At 43.0% G+C, this 19,275-nt stretch overlaps 1 protein-coding gene across 11 annotated transcripts in view; it reads right to left on the minus strand.

Annotated features, from left to right (window-relative positions):
- Nucleotides 1–19,275, minus strand: part of NECAB2 (N-terminal EF-hand calcium binding protein 2) — a 368,324-nt gene that overhangs the window by 69,228 nt on the left and 279,821 nt on the right. For all 11 annotated transcript variants that reach the window (XM_073307521.1, XM_073307523.1, XM_073307524.1 and 8 more), the window contains one exon: nucleotides 12,143–12,279. In XM_073307521.1, the coding sequence (XP_073163622.1) occupies nucleotides 12,143–12,279 (137 nt within the window). The remainder of the gene's footprint in view (nucleotides 1–12,142; nucleotides 12,280–19,275) is intronic.

Raw genomic sequence — 19,275 nt, forward strand, 5'->3', positions numbered from 1 at the left:
CAGTTTTTCGAGGGGTCACATTGGACAAACCTCTTATATATTCTGATCATCTTACAAAGACAGTGACTAAGGTCAAAACACGCAACAACCTGCTTGGAAAACTGGCCAGAACGACATGGGGCACCAAAACACAAACATTATGCACTTCAGCCTTGGCACTCTGTTACTCATCGGCAGAGTATTGTGCTCCAGCGTGGGTTCGCTTGTCTCACACAATGAGGATCAACACACAACTTAATTCCACCATGCATATTACTTCAGGCACACTTAAATCTTTTCCTCTACCATGGTTACTGGTTCTCTGCAAGATTGCTTCACTCAGTGCTCACAGAGAGGAAAGCGTAGCAATTTCGTGACAAAATTGTGTGATATGCCACATCTACTGCTAATTAAAGACTTGTTTAATGCACCATATGGTCATCTGCCCTCACGTCACCCATTGTGAATAAGTTTATTGGGTGAGGGATTTACAGTAAAGGACATGTGACATGCTTCATGGTCCACAGAGAAAGTGACAAATAATTATCTTGTCTCGGACCTCACTCAGTGTCAACCCAGGTTTGATTTACCGCAAAGGCAACGGAGACTTCCAAACCGGTTTCATACCAGACATGGAATTTGTGCTGCAGTGGAATTTTGGAAGCGTTTTAGAGACAATCCATTATCTCAATATGGGCAGCCACAAACCATGACACATAGTGTTGAGGACTGCAAAATTACTCTATTTCCTGGAGATCTTCCTGCCTTGAACATCATTGATAAGAACACTGTGTTTTGGCTTGACCGGATTGCATATGCCAAATAAATAAATGCTGGTGTGAGTGGGGCTGCTGTAGAGAAGGAAAGACACAAAGAGGGGAAGGGGATAGACTAGCAAAAACAACAGAAAATTTAACCCAAAAGTTTGTTACCCAAAGCACAGGAAAATGAGTTTCTGAATGACTATGTCCCACAAACTGCACTGCTTCCAAAACTGCAAGAGACTTTCTTTTAGCATTCTGCACCCAGCAGGTACTCTTGTTTTAATTTGCAGCATCTGAATACTGCCAGCATGACAACAGAATGTGCCGGAGAACATCTGACCCTCACAAAGCCAGTTTTCATCTCGGTTGGTGCTAACACGTGCCATATTTACATTAAAAACCATAAAAAGGAAAACATTAAATAATCTCGTCTATTCATTGAAGGCAACCAGGCATGAAATGCTGATGCCCCCACATTTCTACAATGAGTGAGATTGACTTTAAACTCTTATCACAAGGTGTTCATCCCTTTGCTGAAGGCTCCCATTCTGATCTGCCAAACCATCAACGCTCTGATTCTCAATATAAGAATCTGTACTCATTAAAAGATGGGACCTGTTGTTTACAGTCAAAGTGCCAACCTATTGTTCAGTTAGAAGGCAGGCACGTATTTGTTTACGGTCAAACATACTTTGCTCTCTCTTGTGTGCCAGTGCAGATCCCAAATTTGCGAACATACATAAGATTGTGTTGGGCTAAGTAGTGGCCTGATTTTCAGAGGTGCTAAGCACTGGTAGCTTCCATTCAAATGAACTGGAGTTGCAGGTACTTTGAAAAACAGGTGATAGGTGCACATTTGTACACCTGTAGTCCTGCAACCAAATGGACCAAGAAGTGAAATGTAAACTAGGGAATATTTTAGCCTTTCAACATCCATAAGCATTAACTGATTTTCTCCAAGTGACTCAAAGAATTGGAAATTTAGAACAAATTTAGAACAAAATGCTCCCCTCTGGTCATCATTGTGCACCTTGACGTAGCTATTCGGCTCTGCTCTCTCTACATGCCAACGGAGCTCCATGGAAATACAAGAGAAAAATATTGCCCTTTGCGTTTGAATAATTTCCTCTTTATTATCTATTCACACATGTAGAATCCTGGCATTAGAAACCCATTTGTATTGCAGCTCATGTACTAACCTTCACTGGGTGACCAAATATGAAGAGATAACTGTCTATGTGTGGAGGGATTCGTAAAAAATACAAGGACAAATACATCCCTGGAGTACAGAAATGATTTCAGCGGAAGCTGCAGCCGAGATGAAACTGACCCAATATCCTTTGGCTTTTACGTTTCTTACACTGATTTAGTCATACGCTCAGAGTAATGGTTGGAACAGGGTATCTGCAACTGGACATCTCAATTACTGATAAGTTTACTGTGGCAGAAATATTGCTCAAAAATTAAATAAAGCAGGAGTTTTAAAACACTATTTTATTGAAGGGCAGTTTTCCCTGCTTTAAAATGAATAAATAGCGGTCTCATTTAAAACATTTGAAACAGTATCTCAGTCCTATAAATCTTCAACAGATTGAAAAAAAAATCTGCCCCCCCTCACATCTTCTCACCCTGCTGGCTTTTATATGCATCAGGAGAAAGGAGCTTCTGATTTCCCCAATACAGTTTCTATGGCAACCTGTTTTGGTTACAGTAAGTGAGCTCATTACTCCATGGAGATGCATGACATTGACACCCAGGGACTTTCTATGTTAAGTTTCGGGCTGTGCTTATATTCGGTCTCTCTTATATTTGTCTTTACTTATACTTTAAAAAAGAAAACCTGAAACCCTTCTTGTCCTCCATCTTTTACTGTCAGGACAGAGAGCACTACACTGTGCTATGCAGATTACGAAAAACTCCTGCCCAGGATTTAAGAGTAATTTTTTTATGGCCTGATCCTGCCATGTGCTGAACTGCATAAGAATTTGTAGGGTATCGGTACCAATCAGTGCTACCAACTCACTGGCATGGGTACAATGCCCTTGGTCTCTCTTCCTACACCCCCTCTCCATGACTTATATGGCACCTCAGATAATGGCCTCCTCAGCCATTTTTACATTGGATCATACTTATTAGCACATCAGAAGACCAGAGGTCACTGCAGAGGGAAATAAATTAAAGAAGAGTATGAAATACCCATGCTGTGATTTCTGGGACAAAAACCAGCCTCAGTGGTCTGGCGGGGATTGCAGGGATTGCTGGCTATGAACACTGACATTAAGTAGAGGTTTTCTTAGAAGTTAATAAACAATGCTGAGCTGGTAGAGTTACCAGGCAACATTCAGACGAGAACCTAATGAAGTCAAGCTGAGCCCAAGCAAAGCCTAGAGGCTGCCCAAGAAAGTGGAACTTGCAACCTTCTTCTGCCACCCTCAAGGTGTGTGTTCTACCCACATAGGCTCCTAGAGTCCGTCCAGATTTACTTAGGGTACTTCTGCTCTGGAGCTGGGAAGTATAATTTCCAGCTCAAGGAGACATACCGGCTAAAAATACCAATGGGAAGTGCTAGCTGCCTTGAGGACGATGCCACCCAAGACACTAGGTACATACTTGGGACAGCTAGCTCCCTCTCACCACTTATGCTGCCACACCCACTTGTCTATTTTTAGTGTGCTAGCTCAATCAGAGTTAGCTTGGGTATGTCTCCTTGAGCTGGCAATTACACCTTCCAGCTCCAGTGTACATCTACCCTTCAACTTGCATCCCTGAAACTCACACCCCACCAGTCTACATATAATTTAATTTAATTCACCACATCTGAATTTGGTCACTAAAGTTAATTGAGCACGAGGGAGCCTGAGTTGAGGGGCAGCTGCAGTTTAGCAATAGTGCAAGTGATTCCCATATACTGTGTAGTTAGTAATACTGCTTGGCAGTAATTCTGAAGCCCAGTGGGCCAGAAGAGAAGAATATAGTAAGGCAAACAGAAGGGTGTTTTCATTGAAGAAGGCTTTACCCTTCTCTGTAGTGCAAGTCAATGGCCGAGCCATGATAAGGCGTTTGACCTTGAGGAAGCGTCTGCATCACGGTGCCTCAGTTTCCCATTCATAAAATAACAACGAGAATCCATAAAAGCCAAATCCTGTGAGAGTGGAGAACTATGGGATGCACTACCTCCTGACACACACACTCCGCTATTTCCCCTCTCACCCTGTGTTGGTCTTGTCCATTTAGACTGTAAGCTCTTTGGGGTAGAGATTGTCCCTTACTGTGTGTTTTTATTTAACACATTTTGTTATCTTTAGTAGGGGTCTTTAGATGCTACCACTGTTTTCAGATGGAGCGATGCCGATTTACCCCAGCTGAGCATCTGGTTCAGTATCTGTATGTTACTCTTCAAGGTAAACCCTTCACTAAAGGTAGTAAGTGGGGTAATTTGCACCAGAACAGATATAGGCTGGTTCCTGGAGGGTTCGCCCTTTTCATAACCTCTTATAGAGATCCAGAACAGTCTGCTTTTCACATCTTTATCCAAACCCTCTTCCATTGCAACATCCAAAATGTCTGTCAATTTGCCCCCTTCTGGCCCTCAATTTGCCCCCTTCTGATCTGTTTAAGGGATCCAGAGGCATCTTAAAATGAGTGGGTAGAAACTTCCCATTTATGCACATCTATAACACCAAAAAATGCCTCAAGAGATGCAACATATTCTAGCAAGGAACTGGGAGCCAGATTATAATCTTGGATCCACCAATGACTTGCTGGGTGGCCGTGGGCAAGCTACTGTAGGCTGTTCCAGCTTTGAACGCTCACTGAAGTATTTCAGAATAACTGAATTAAATATTTGTATAACGCACTGAAGATACAAAACACTAGATAAATGCTAAGTATTTACTTTTATTAGTTGAGTCTATCATGTGATTTCCTTTGCCTGGCAATAGAGAAACACAGCAACATAGGAAATAGCAGACTGGGTCAGACCAATGGCTATTTTGGCCCTAGTATCCAGTGGCCTGTACCAGATGTTTTGGACGAAGGTGCAGAATGCCATAATGGATAGCTATGCAACAGACGGGAGACAGCTCACAGAATTTCCCACTAAAAGCTACACATATGTGGCTACAAGTCATAACATCTTACAGCTATAGTCAACGACCAAAGAGATTCACACAAATGACAGACATTTTAAATATAACGTCAGCGTCTCACTCTGATTCTCTCGGGTAGAAATGAAGGGCAGGGAGTCTCCTCCTCTCTCTCAAGACTGGGAACCTTCCAATGGAAGGGAAATGAAAAGAGAACGAGGAACTGAGACAAAGTCTTCTGGGTTTCAGAGAATGGGGCCAAAAAACCAGAGATAGAGAGACACACTTATGCGAGTGTGTTAGGAGAAAAGGCTTGAGGTCGCCAGATTCAATGGATGTTGTTTTTTCAAAGGGAAAGTTATTAGAAGAGAAAAACAGAAAATGATCAAGTAGCACAAAGCACCCTAGCACAAAGCAGCCATGAAGAGGTTTTGAGAGCAGTGTGGAGTACATGCAATAAAGGTGAAGACTACAAGAGTCCTCAACCATGAGAGCTGGAGGAGAGAATGAAAAATTAGGTAACACTTATCTCGGTAATAGAGTTCTCCCCCTTGAAACTGCCTTGCAAATTAAGGCCTTGATCCTATAAACACTTACACAGGTGAGTAACTTCATCCACGTGAATAATTACACTGAGCCCAAAGTTACTTACATTTGCCACGCCCAAGCCCAGATAACTCACAGATACCCAGCAGTTAGTTTATATCAAATTGCACATGCAGTACGACTGTGCCTACCTACGGACTTCTGTTTGCATAGGTATGCTGGTCCAGGATGTGATCAGCCAGCAAAGGCCCCTAAGTGAAGCTGCACCTATACCTGCAAAGCTTTTGTCAATTTAGCTTAAACCAGTTCTCCAAGCAAAATAAGCTTGCAATGAAACACAGATTATCTAACAGTGCACATGAGTGCCTGAAGAAATTTCTATTTTTAAGTACGTGCTGGTGAAACATGCTGAACTGACTCAAGAGTAGCCAGGTCAGCACTCCCAGAAATTACAGATCATTACATTTTATAGCAGTTGGAAGTAGTCTTAAATCCAAAACTTTCCAAAATGGATGACGATTCAATATTCGTAAGGGGGCAGGAAAGTCGAGAGGAAGGTAGGATGAGGTTTAGTTTGGGGCTCTCTAGGGGCAGAGTTTTGATAGCCCAAAGCCCAGTAACATGTGTGAACCATTGCCCACAACTGGAATACCAGTTGTTATGTTTTTGTTGAAAGCAGCAAAAAGGAGGCCTTTCTGAAACCTTAGCACAACTAACAGACCAGGATGGGAGGGCGAAGGAGTGACCTTGAGGAGTAAACATGACCCTCTGCCCTCCTGACTTGAGTTGTTTTTCTGAAGCATGTGGTTTTGCAAGATGGAAAGTTTGGCAATAGTTACCTATGACTTGTGTGAAATACAGCTGGTTAAACTGATGGATAACCCCTTGCCTGACACACTGGAAACTACAGGCTGGAAATCTCCACCCTGAACTTACCTTCTACTCAGCAGGTTTTTTGATGAGCAAGCTACGTAATACTAACAAATTGGATATAGAGACAGGAAGAAATCTGAGCGTGGTGGCCACTCCAACACTTGGACACCTCTCAAGTTCCCCTGCAAACAGAAGACTGGCCGCTGGAAGTCTATGGTTATCCACTCGAGATCTCCTCAAGACCCTGGGTAAATATGAATCTGGGGGTGATTTGGGGTGCTCTATTAACCTGTTGTGGACATGTGTAAGTGCTGGAGCCTAATTAAAGTAGAAGCTTTGAGTGAAAGCACTTTTGTTTGCCTGCTTGCATCAACTATCTATTGGCCGTACAGCCATCTCCCGACTGATCTATTTCCCAATGCCTCCTCGCAAAGAGTAAAATTACCAAGAGCTTTGGGTTCAGCAAAATGCCGGGTAGCAGCTCCGGAGGTCTTTTTAAAAATCATTACTTATTTATAAACAGACTGCAAGGGATGCTGTCAAGGTAGATGAGGTCTCAGACATGACCTGCATTTTTATTACATTTATTTGCAAGTGCCATTCAGTTCTGTGTTAGCAGCTGCTTCAATGCTATTTCTTTTCTGATGGAAGATTAATGCCTGCAGTGCAGTCCTCATCAGTAGCACTAAGTTTCCAAGCCAATGTGCAGAGTCCAACACCACCAAAACAAGCTACCTTGCACAGCTCAGTTCTTGCATGCAATCCCAATGGCCAGAATTTGGCAGGCCCTTGTGTGGGTGTGGAGGGATCATGCACCCCTCTTCCTTCATTCTTCCTCGCAGTACAGGGGCCTATCCACTGCAATCTCTTTGCTTCCCTGAGCTCAGGACCTGTCTCACATGCTGGGACACAAGCTACCTTGAAAGAGATGGAGTGAGATGGTGAGGACATGCCCCAAGCACTGGCCAGCCATGAAGAGGAGGACATGCTGTTCTCCCTAGCACATGGGAAAGGATCGCCCTGAGGTCTTAAATGGTGTCTGGCCTCCTGGTGGTAGCTCTTTGCACAAGGGTGAACGTCACACTTCACTCTTTGAAGTATGTTTCCAACTTATCAAAATGAAAACTTTGTTTCCTATTTCTAGTTTGAGCTTCTAGTTTCACTTGCCTGCTTGTTCCATGATACACTATGAAGTAAACTGGCTACACCAGTTCAAGACATGCAATACAGAAACATTCCCCAGCAGCACCGTGTGACATTCAATGTAATTCTTTCTGTAAATTAGCCAGGCAAAAATAAACTATCTGATTAAAATCATTTGACTGGACAATTTAGTCAAATTTGATAAAAGAACATAAGAGGGAAGCTATTGGACAATAGAGGTTGTACCGAATGGACTCCTCAAAAGTGGGTGTGCCTCACCTTGCCTGTTGCCCCAGAACCTTGTAGTAAAGATACATCACTAGGATCATGTATGTGGCATGAATTGGAATCACAAACTCAAATTGCCTCACAGTACTTTCTCTTGAATAGGCTACATGGAAAGTGACACTGACGATTATAAATCTTAGTGTCAAAAGGGGGATTATGTTGGATCATATTAAAGAAGTTCTGTATTAAAATCACAAATGAGTTTGATTCCCCAGAGTTTAAATTCCAGGGTATTACTAATTAAGAGGTCTCTTGGTTTTTGGTACTGTTTCTCTCCCTCCATGCGTGAAACTTGCAAGCTGCTAATTGTGTTAGTACATTCTAAGACAGAGTCTGTTCTCAAAGCAATTCACAGAGAGAGAGACTCAAAGCAATACTCTAACAACAGAAACAGCACCCAGAGACTCCCCACCCTTTTGTTGTATTACAATTGTGATTAAAATAGAGATAGAGGATGTATGTGGATGGATGCTTGGTGTGGATAATAACTGAATGATCAGGGAGGTGCCAGCCTAAGAATCCAGTGTCCATCGGCTGAAGAAGGCGTCAAGTGGAAATAACCAAAGGACCCCCCGGAGGGCAGACTGGAATCCACCCAACAGCCTCAAGAATGGGAGAACCAAAGAACAAGATAACATCTTGGAGCCGTCAGGAATGTGCTATCTGCTGATTGATTCAGCAACAGCATGATGAAGCAATTCCCATAGACTGGCATAGGAAGAAATTCCTATAAAAATAGACTCTAAAAAGTGAGAACTTTGGGGTCTGATTCTGCAAACCAACTTCCAGGAGCATCACATGAGCATCTGACAAGGCCCTGCTCCCTCCTCATGTCCAGGCCACCTGGCCAGTGGCTTGGCATGAGCAACTCTAAGGCTGGTAACTATGATAACAACCTTGCAGAACCTGTGTGTGTGTGTGTGTGTGTGTGTATTTGTATGAATGAATGTGTGAATAGATATGAGATTGAATGGAATGTTATAACTAGAACTAACTGCTTACTATGATTCTTTCTGTATTCACAATAAATGTGGTATTTTGCCTTTTTCCCTTTAATAAGATCCTGCTGGTTTTTATTTTATTGGTACAACATTTTGGTGGAGAAATGCAAAAGGGGGAATATTGGTAAAAAACCTCAGTTATTGTAAATATTGGTGTGCACACCGCCAGCTCTAGTGAGCTAGGCATTTCTATTAGGTTAACCAGACCTGCTGGCCTCCGAGAAGGTAGCAAGGGACCTGCTGGCCTCCGAGAAGGTAGTAGGGAAAACAGATTAAACTAGACCTGCTGGCCTCCGGGAAGGTAGCAGGGGACCTGCTGGCCTCCGAGAAGATAGCAGGGAAGAACAGGTTAACCGGACCTGCTGGCCTCCGAGAAGGTAGCAGGGAGAAATAGGTTAACTAGACCTGCTGGCCTCTGGGAAGGTAGCAGGGGACCTGCTGGCCTCCAGGAAGGTAGCAAGGGAAAAACGCATAGATTAAGCTATGATTTCAGAATCTAGGCTGTGTCACTTGCTAAGTAATACCAGCAGTGACAAAGAGATTGAAATATCCATGTTAAGATGTTTAAAAGAAAACAGGGTAAGCCAGTACCAGAGGGAGGAATGGAGTCAGAAGGAACTCCAACCTCACCTTTTGTTAAAGAAATTACACCTTTTAAACAAATCCTTCAAAAATTTGGGCACAGTCCTTAGACTAAACAAGCCCTAGCTGATGTCTGCACTATTTCGGACCTAGAGGATAGATTGGCTCAGTATATCCTCATATACAAACCTTCTAGTGCTGCCAAAAGAGATGCAGCAGCAATTTGGTTGTTGTGGGAGGCATGTAAGGATTCTTCCCTCCGCTTGTCTTCATGTAAAGAGGAAAAGGCACAAACGGAAAAGGGAGCAGACAATTGGAAGGTGCTGGCTACAAATACCCAAAGCCAGCTGAAAATAGTGAAAGAGGCACTCCAGGAATACAAAAAGAGTGAAAAAGTTAACTCTGCAGAGGCTGGAGGGAGGCAGGTAAAGGGGGAGAAGGTCCTATGTACGGCACCCCCAGGCATAATTACAAAGAGAAAAGAGAGTAAAAAAAAAAAAGTTAACTCTGCAGAGGCTGGAGGGAATTAAGCAGTTAAACTTTGTATTTCACCCAAACAACGTTTAACCGAAAATGTTAAAAAGGAAAAGTGTTAGAGAAAGAGCATTCTTGGTTTCTTTGCAGCCATTCTGAAAGAAAAATGGGCCCTTTTCCAAAGGAATGTCTGTAAATTAGCCAGGCAAAAATAAACTATCTGATTAAAATCATTTGACTGGACAATTTAGTCAAATTTGATAAAAGAACATAAGAGGGTTCTATTGGAACTTAACTGCCTCAAATGTATAAAGGGAATGTAAGATGTAAAAAACAGAGCAGTGTGGAAGAGATGTTAAGGAAAAGAAAATGTGTATGTATCTGTCTGTGTGTGTGTAAATATGTAAAGTTCTAAGGACCAGTTAGTTTTGTTTTTGTTTTAAATAATGCCACTAAAAATCCATTTGACTCTTTAATTCAAAGTTGCAAAACTGACAGACCTTTTTGCTAGACACAGGTAATTAGTGTTGTTTGGCTTTGGGATTTGGCATTTAACCCTTAAAAGGTAACTCAATGCTTTAAAAAATTTAAAATGTTTTTAAGTTGTGGCTGCAGCAGGGCAGTCAAAATCAGGAGAATATAAAAAAAAAATCTGGATTCTTTTTGTTTGTTTGTTTGATTTTTGTTTGTTTGTTTTTGTAACAAAATAGCAGATGAGAGTTGTAGTAAAAAAAAAAAATTAAAAAAAGACAGTGCCCCTCTGAAGCAACAGCAGGGGTGAGGTGCACAAAACAAAAAGAAGCAATGTTAGAAACACTGAGTCTTAAAATGGCTCTGAGTAATCAGACTGTCACTTTGATAAAGGTACATGAAAACTCTGTAAGCAAAAAAAGAAATAGTGACACCTTATGTAAAAATGGATCTGGATAATGTTATAGAAGTTAAACTATGGAAGGAATGTGCATTTGCCCCAGAACATGTGCAGGGTATATTGTAGAAGGGGCAAAAGAAATGCAAACATACCATGCTACTTAATTAAAATGCTATTAGGGCTCCAAAGGGAGCCACAATAGGTTGCGTTTTCTTTTTTCAGATTGCTGTGTGTTTTGGAAGCAGAAGTTAAAAGTAATCAAAACTCTGGTGAAAGTTGATTGTGTCCCTTTTAAGATAGACTCTCTGAGCTGCTGATGGCTTTAAATCCAAAAGCAGGAAGTTTCTGTGAAAATGCAAATTACCTAAATGATGAAGGAAAGAACTAGCAGCACAAAGGAGCTGCAGATAAAAGACATACCTGGTCAGCAAACAAATTGTCTAAATAAAAGGCATGGGATAACAAGATAATTTTAATAAATTTAATGATAATAAGTATCCCTGTAACAACGTATAGTGTGTATGATTTTTGGAAAAATCCTTTAAGGTCGTATGGTAATGATGCTTCTCGGTTATTACCTGTAAATAAAACTTAAAGCTTAACACAGCAGGAAAAACATTATAAACTTGGTCTGCTGTATAAGAAGGAAAACTCAGGGATTTAATGACTAAACAGTGGGATAATTTCCCCATAACCCTTAAAAGATAAAAGCCATTGAAACCTGGCCTGCCTATAGAACAAAAACAGGAAAATGTGGGGGCAATTTCTCTGTTTTGCCTGCAATCAGCAAGGGTATTTGTAAAAGAAATATTTTAAGCAATAATCTGCCACCCCAAAAGGGGTAGAAACATGTTCTTTTTGTCTTTCAGAAAATCAGGAAAAGCTGGTGCCAGCTGAAAAGCAACCCAATACCATGAATCTACTGTCACAATAGAAATTGTGTTCTGTGTTCTATGTTTTGTCTTGTGTTTTGTCTTGTTGCTAGCACTGTTGTGTGTTTAAAAAAAAAATACTGAAGACCTGCAGGAACTTAAAAATAAATTAAGCTTTCTGTCCCAGCTACAGGACTGATACAAAAACAAGTACATGCCAATGTAGACTTGGTCCAAATTGGTCTGGGTAACCTAAAAGGCCGATGGAATGTTTAGTAATGGCTTAATACTACCACATGGCTTATCCATAAGAAAAAAAAAATTAGAAATAGGAAACTACACAGCCATAGCTATGGGATGCACTGAAATGCAGATATTTGCACTAGCTACTTTGGAACACAAAATGTTCTGGGTCATATTGGGAAATATTAAGGGTTTGATGCATTTTTTAAAAAAGAAAGAGATCATTGTTTGACACTTATCAATATGAATGGATGCAATATGTTTCCAGTATTGTAAACCAGACTTGTTAATGGGAGAAATTGTTGTCAAAATTGCACACCAACATGTGGTAGTAAAAAAGACTGGTTCACGAACACAACAGATTAGTCTATTAGAGCAGCAGCAGGGTGCGGAATGCAGAAGACAAGAAGATATTACCAACCTGATCTGATTGGTTTGTTCATCAATGGCATCAACAGCACTCTCCACAGAGCTCAGCAGAGACTGGATCTGGTTTGCAGTCTCCTTCAGTAGGAAACGGGTCACAAACTGGTCCACGTTGGTCCCGCTCTCATACACCTAAAAAGAAAGGCGCAGAGCTCTGTGATAAAGTGCCAGCAACCTGGGGGAAAAAGTATCTGTAGAAACTGGCCACCAGGAATCCTGCTCCCTTCACCTAGAGTGACCAGATGTCCCGATTTTATAGGAACAGTCCAGATATTCTGGGCTTTGTCTTACAGGCACCTATTATGCCTCACCCCTATCCTGATTTTTTTACACTTGCTACCTGGTTACCCTATTCTCCACTTACATGGAAACCCCAGGTAACCTTCTCCCACTGGACATAAATGGAATGTAAGATTATGCTCAGCAATGTCCGTCTAAGCGATGGGGTGAGAGCTCACAGAAGAGTCCATATAATCATGCTGTGGTCCTTTCATCTCAGACTCTGGTTATGGCAATCTCACTTTGCGCATCTCAAGGTGTGACACTGCCATGCAGAAAATTCATCCCTGTGAATGCTGAGGGCATGCCCAAACGTTATACCAGGAATGGAAAGTTCACAGTGAAATATATTGCTATATATCCAGGTTCAATGGAAGCTTCATGACAGGATTATGCAAAAAAAAAGAAAAGAAAAGGAAAGGAAAGGAAAGGAAAGGAAAGGAAAGGAAAGGAAAGGAAAGGAAAGGAAAGGAAAGGAAAGGAAAGGAAAGGAAAGGAAAGAAAGAAAGAAAGAAAGAAAGAAAGAAAGAAAGAAAGAAAGAAAGAAAGAAAAAGACTGGTTGGTTTATGCTAGTCAAGTGCTGAAATTCTGAAATAATGTAACAACCTATTTAAAATAAAAATGGGAAGTTACATTATTCTGATTAACTAGAGTCTTTCTCCACATATTTCTATTTTCTAAATTACTGAATGAACTCAGGAAATGTACATCTGTTTGATGAGCTGGGTATATCCATATTGGGTCTCCAAGTACCTGGTTGCTGTGGGTAAAAACAGTCATTTCTGGGTGCTACTTCAACTGCCAGGAAACTTTTTCTTTTGACTTCCCCCTCCAATCCATGCAGCCATCTGACGGGCAGTTATCTGAATGGATATAATAGCCTCTCTAGATACAATTGTGGATTCCTTATTCTTTGCTCTCTTCCCAGCCTTCTGCAATTGCCCTGATGCTTGTGCATCTGGTGTGGTTCTTATGCCCCAGCCAGGTCTTCGGGAGCCCACACTGGATGTGCAGATGTGCTTATGCACAGAGAAAAGGTGCAGTGGAATTTCTTGTCCCAGCCTAGAACCCACGCAGGGGAAGGGCCAGTTCCTCTGTCCTCCCTCAAAGGGGCACCCTGCAGCCATGGAAGCAACTGAGCGACTGTAGCTCTTAGGCTGCAGCAGCGGCTCGAGGTGGTTCTATCTGTAGCCATCTTGTGACTTGGGATGGGAAGCATCCTGACTCCTCCTCCCCTGGTGAATTTCCCAGTGTACCAGGGCTGTACAATGGGGGCAGCATTTGCCTGGGAAAGAGCAGAAGCCCCCTCCTCTCCTGTTAGTTAATTGGGACGGAGAGCAAGAAGACAACGCAGCTGTTAACTTGTCACCCTCGGAAACTGATTAGTTTATTGCAATGCAAATGGGCACCACAGGAAAGGGGTGCTGCACAAGAGGTGCTGACAAGGCAGCACTCGCAAGCGTTGAATCCCTTGAATGGACTGGGTGCTGTAAATTCCCTGCCCTTTGGAACAGTGATTTATAGGCTTGCAGTGGTATGCTATGGATCTCCCCAATTTGACTCAAATACGTATATAACAGTCTGCATCTTCTCCCCGCTTGCAGTAATCACTTATCTCAGTGGCACATGGGCAGTGCTGATACAGTTACAGAATCTGTCACCATTTCCAGTATAAATATACCTCCTTTCTCCAAGGAGTTCCAACCCAGCTGTATTCATTTGCTTTGATCTGACACTTGACATATAAGGTCTCAACCTGGGAGTACAACTTGCTCCACCCCCCAATTCCCCATGAAGTGAAATTAAACTCAGTTCTTGGTCCACTCGTTCCTGGAGGGCCTCAGAGTGAGGGGTCTTTGGGCATGAGGTTATTCTCTGTGTACAGTTTGCTGTCTCTTTCTGCTCCCAAAACACCTTTATTGTGATCAATAGCTGTTCATCAGACAGAGAAATGTGTCAGAGGGGATGAATGAATATTGTCTTTTAAGTTACATTCTTATACATGAATCCTGCACCCTGGAGTGCTACGCAACTACCTCCCTCCCTGGATCACTTCCTACCAGCCTCCCCCTGCAAGAGGGAGCAGCAGAGGCATGTAAATAAAATAAATTAAGCAGGAAGTCTCCAACCTTGCAAATCTCTAGAGTCCTTTTTCCTCAGCAGTTCAGATAGACCATCACTAGCTAGGGGCCCCAGCAGGTGGGCCTCCCACCATGCTTCTTCTGCAGAGCTTCAGAGCATAGGAGGTGTGTTAGCCTACACTGGCTGCCTGCTCCCCTTCTCAGCTCCTCCTTCAGCCTGTGCATCCGCTGCAAGGGTGTGGCTGCCTGGGCCCAGAGCAGCTACTTGACCCCTCTCTCTAGTGTGGGGTTTGTACACTGGGGCAGTAGGGTATAGTTAATAGCTGGGCTGGGGGATGGGAAGATGGGTGCATATGAGGTTGGGGGAGTGACCACAAAATTAATTAGAATTTTGGGGAGAAGCTGGAAACTCCACTCCACCTGGCAGCCTGCAGGGGGGATGGAAAAAATCATCTTACCAGATAAATTTGAGAGAACTGGCACGACTAACACACACACATGAGTTCAAAAATAAAAAAAACAGACCCAGACATACTAAAAGACAAATAGAAAATGTCACGATTTGGGGGGGGGGGGGGGATTTGACTCATAATTTTTGAGCTTTTGGGGTTGTAAATATTGTTCCCTACTACACACATGCTGAACGTATGTTGCCATTTCCCAAAGTCACACCAGTTCAAGAGGACTTTGAGCACTAGGCTTCATATCAAAGGATGCATGGATCATGTCAGCAGAAGTATGTTCTTACCAAAAAAAAAAAAAAAAAAAAAAAGTCTGATAACCTAAAATCATAGCTATGCTTCACCCAGCATAAAAGTACTCCTCATTTTTGCCAGGAGTTATACTCATCTTAAAATGCAAAGTTCACACAATGCTACCTTACCGTGTGGAAACCCCAGGTTAGAAATGTAGGAATTGCTATACTGTTACACACCAATAGATTATTTATTATTTGTATTATGTTAATACTTCGAGACCCCAACTGAGATCAAAGCCGCACTGAGCTAGGCACTGTGCTTTCATATAATAAAGAAACAGTCCCTTCCCTCCAGAAGAATCAGTGCTTGTTCCATGCATGCATACTGTGTTGAGAAGGAGCCACTGAACTGACAAAAGTAAGTCAAACACAATATTGGCTTTATTTCTCCTCTCCAAAAAGCTGTCTTGTTTCTTTGCTTTTGGTGTCTAAAACAGCTCATCAGAAAGGAAAGTCAAAGAAAATTAAAGGCCAAAAAATCAATTTTTTCTGTTAACACTGAGGGCTGGATGACATCCGGTATCTATGAACAAGAAGTAAACTCAAAATACTAGACTGCACCAAGCATAACTCAAAACCCAGGTTTCAGAAACTTTCATGAGTAAGTCGGTATCATGTTCCAAGATGCCAACCTTCAAATGAGAAACTGCCGTACCAGACAGACCTGTTACAGGATGCAAGACAATAACTGTCATAGCTTAGTGACACAGTGGAGCAACGTAAATGTTAAAGGTCAAAATTAGCCTTCTTGTTCTTCTAAATTGATTTTTGGCTCTTTCTCTATAAACTCCCCAATTTTGCCCTGACCATCATTGTTCTTCCACTCAGCCAAGCGGACTGCATTACTGGGTTATTCCCTTTCTCGTGCACGCGCGCACACAGACACGGAGTGGTACAGATATTTTTGGAGCAGCCTGCAAAAATGCTTCAAGCCCAGGCACTTTGTTGAAAGCAGCTGCTAATTATAACGTTTACATCTGAGTTGCACTGGCTAGGGGATGATGTTCTCCTGGCCATGGACACAGGGCAGACATCCATGCATATCAAGCTGGAACCAGCAATGTCCTTCAGCCTCAGATCAGAAGGATAGCTGCAGTGGTGGACCCCGTTGCATTCTGCTGACTTCACTTTTTGTCAGAGAAATTCCAGAGTGCGATGGATAGGCTGCTGCTCCCCTCAGGGCTCTCCTCCTTGCATGGCTCAATCCTATCACCTCTATTAGTCAATGTCTGTGGGATTGCTGGGGTAGAATGTGAAAGGCTGTATACTTGACATGCTGATGATATCTCCACATCGCTTTCTCAGTTGTCTTCCAGTTGACTCAGTGTCCGAGGCTTTGTCTGCACATGAAAGCGTTACCAGTTCTACAGACACTGTTATCCATGTATTAACACCCCCCCACACCTTCCTGGTATGGACACTTCTTTGGGATAAGAGTGGCTTTTCTGGGGTTTTAAATCCATCCTCATCATCGTATCCACTCATTATACTCCACACCTGAACATAGCCATAATATGAACAACATATCCCCATATCTCAATGTCTGTACTTTGACCCATTAACCTTTTACCCCCTATCGGGGATATTGCAGATTATGTATTCCTTCCGCCATCTGATCCTAAACTGAACTTTGCACCCCTTGATAATCTATACCTTATTCCTTGATAACCAGAAACTTCTACGCTTAAACTCTGTACCATATTTTTTTATTTTAACATCATCTTAATAAAATTATTAAATCTGTTAAAACTCTTCCCATGCAACAGAAGCTAAACCACCGTTTAAATTTACATCTCAGGCTATTCAAGAAGGTTTTCTATGCAGAGAACACCTGAGGGAAATTGGATCATAGATTAAAAAGATGTGACTGAAGCTAAGGCTTTGTCTACAGAGGAACCATTTTCTGTATAATCTAAGGTTGACTTCAAACTGATATATAAACTGAGTATGTGATCTATACAGAACAGTGCTTGATTTCAATATTACAGGGATGGGCACAGTAGAAACAAAATATAGGGGCATGTTTTTACAAGTGACTGTGAAATAAATACCCCAAAGTAAGTCTCTAATGTACATACAGAGCTAAGGTAACGGCACAGCAAACTCGTTTATCTGAATGCATAAACCAGTTGGACACAAATAACTATTTGTGAATGCCCAAAACATTCCATTTGCATGAAAATCATTAGGCTTGCAATTGTGTGGGAGCATTTCTGAAAATCTGGACCACTCATACATGATCTAGTTTCTGATCTTTTTCTACATGACCCATTGATTTCTTAGCTCCCTGAGGATGACAGCCCGGCATTTAAAAAAAAAATGCTCAGACACTTACATTTTTACTTTTCTTTAAAACAATTTATATTTTTGAAGTAAAAAGTTGAAGGCGGATTAAGCTTAGCGAGGAGTTTTAGGATTCATTAATTTCAAAATCGACTGCTCTTTGAAAGTAATTACTTTCCAGGGCTTAAATGTCATTTTTATTGAGATTTTTATTTTAAGACATTGGCATCTCTGGGTAATGTTATTGGCTTGTTAAGATAATTTGAAACACAAGCACAGCATCTGAGTTCAATAACATTGGGACTGTTTGGATGAGAACACATTCAGCAGTAAATATAATCTCTACCAGGTCAACTGGTAGGTATTTAAATACCTGATTCAACTGGATGGCTCAGGGAACACTTAAAAGGCTATGGAGTTCTGTGTTGTGAGGCTGCTGGTCTGAAACCAAACCAATCTGAAGGCTGTTTGGTGGTTTCACTTTAGTCCCCTCATCATAAAAAAACACCACCACAATTGGCATCCAGTCTGAGCCAAAGAATCAAGAACTAAATGTACGTGGACATGAGACTGAATTCTCCACCCATCTACAGAGGTAGCCAGCATAAGCGCTGACTCCGTGGGTGCTCCGGGGCTGGAGCACCTATGGGGAAAAATTGGTGGGTGCTCTGCACCCACTGGTAACCCCCCCAACCCCCAGCTCACCTCCGCCTCCTCCCCTGAGCGTGCTGTGTCTTTGCTTCTCCTCCCAGTGCTTGCCGCCACGAAACAGCTGTTTCGCGGCATAACAAGCTGTGGGAGGGAGTGGGGAGGAGCGTGAACATGGCGCACTCAGGGGAAGAGGTGGGGCGGGGGGGGCGATTTGGGGAAGGAGTCCAGTAAGGGCAGGGAGGAGGCGGAGTTGGGGCGGGGACTTTGGGGAAGGGGTTGGAATGGGGGCGGGTGGGGATGAGAGGTGGGGCAGGGGTGGAGTCGGGGCGAGGCTGGGGAGGGAGGGTGCGAGTACACACCGGCAGCAGCAGAAGTTGGTGCCTATGGTAGCCAGGCCCTCTAGAACAGGAGTGGCCAACCTGAGCCTGAGAAGGAGCCAGAATTTACCAATGTACATTGCCAAAGAGCCACAGTAACACGTCAGCAGCTCTCCCATCCTCTCCCCCCACAACTCCCAGAGCCTCCCACCTACCAGGAGCCCTGCTGATCAGCGCCTCCCCCTCCCTCCCTGCACCTCCCAGTCAGCTGTTTCGTGGCGTGCAGGAGGCTCTGCGGGGAGGGGAAAGGAGCGAGGTCACGGCAGGCTCACTGGAGGGGACAGGAAGGGGTGGAGGGGGGGCAGGGCCTGTGGCAGAGCCAGGGGTTGAGCAGCGAGCACCCCCCAGCACATTGGAAAGTTGGCACCTGTAGCTCCAGCCCTGGAGTCGCATATTAACTTCTGAAGAGCCGCGTGAGGCTCTGGAGCCACAGGTTGGCCACCCCTGCTCTCGAAGATGTGTACTGCCAGGGCAGGGTGGGCACGCTGAGCTTACTTTGCTCCTGGCAGTGCTCTGTCAGGGGGACCAAGAGAGGTTGTCATTCAGTGTGGCTGTCAGTTCAGCACCTTCACCTGCCCTACAGTCACTTATAAAACTGGAGTCCTTGTGGCACTTTAGAGACTAACAAATTGGTTCGTCTCTAAGGTGCCACAAGTCCTCCTTTTCTTTTTGTGAATACAGACTAACACGGCTGCTACT

This window comes from Lepidochelys kempii, chromosome 12 (genome assembly GCF_965140285.1).
Source record: "Lepidochelys kempii isolate rLepKem1 chromosome 12, rLepKem1.hap1, whole genome shotgun sequence".
In the NCBI taxonomy this organism is placed as follows: Eukaryota; Metazoa; Chordata; order Testudines; family Cheloniidae; genus Lepidochelys; species Lepidochelys kempii.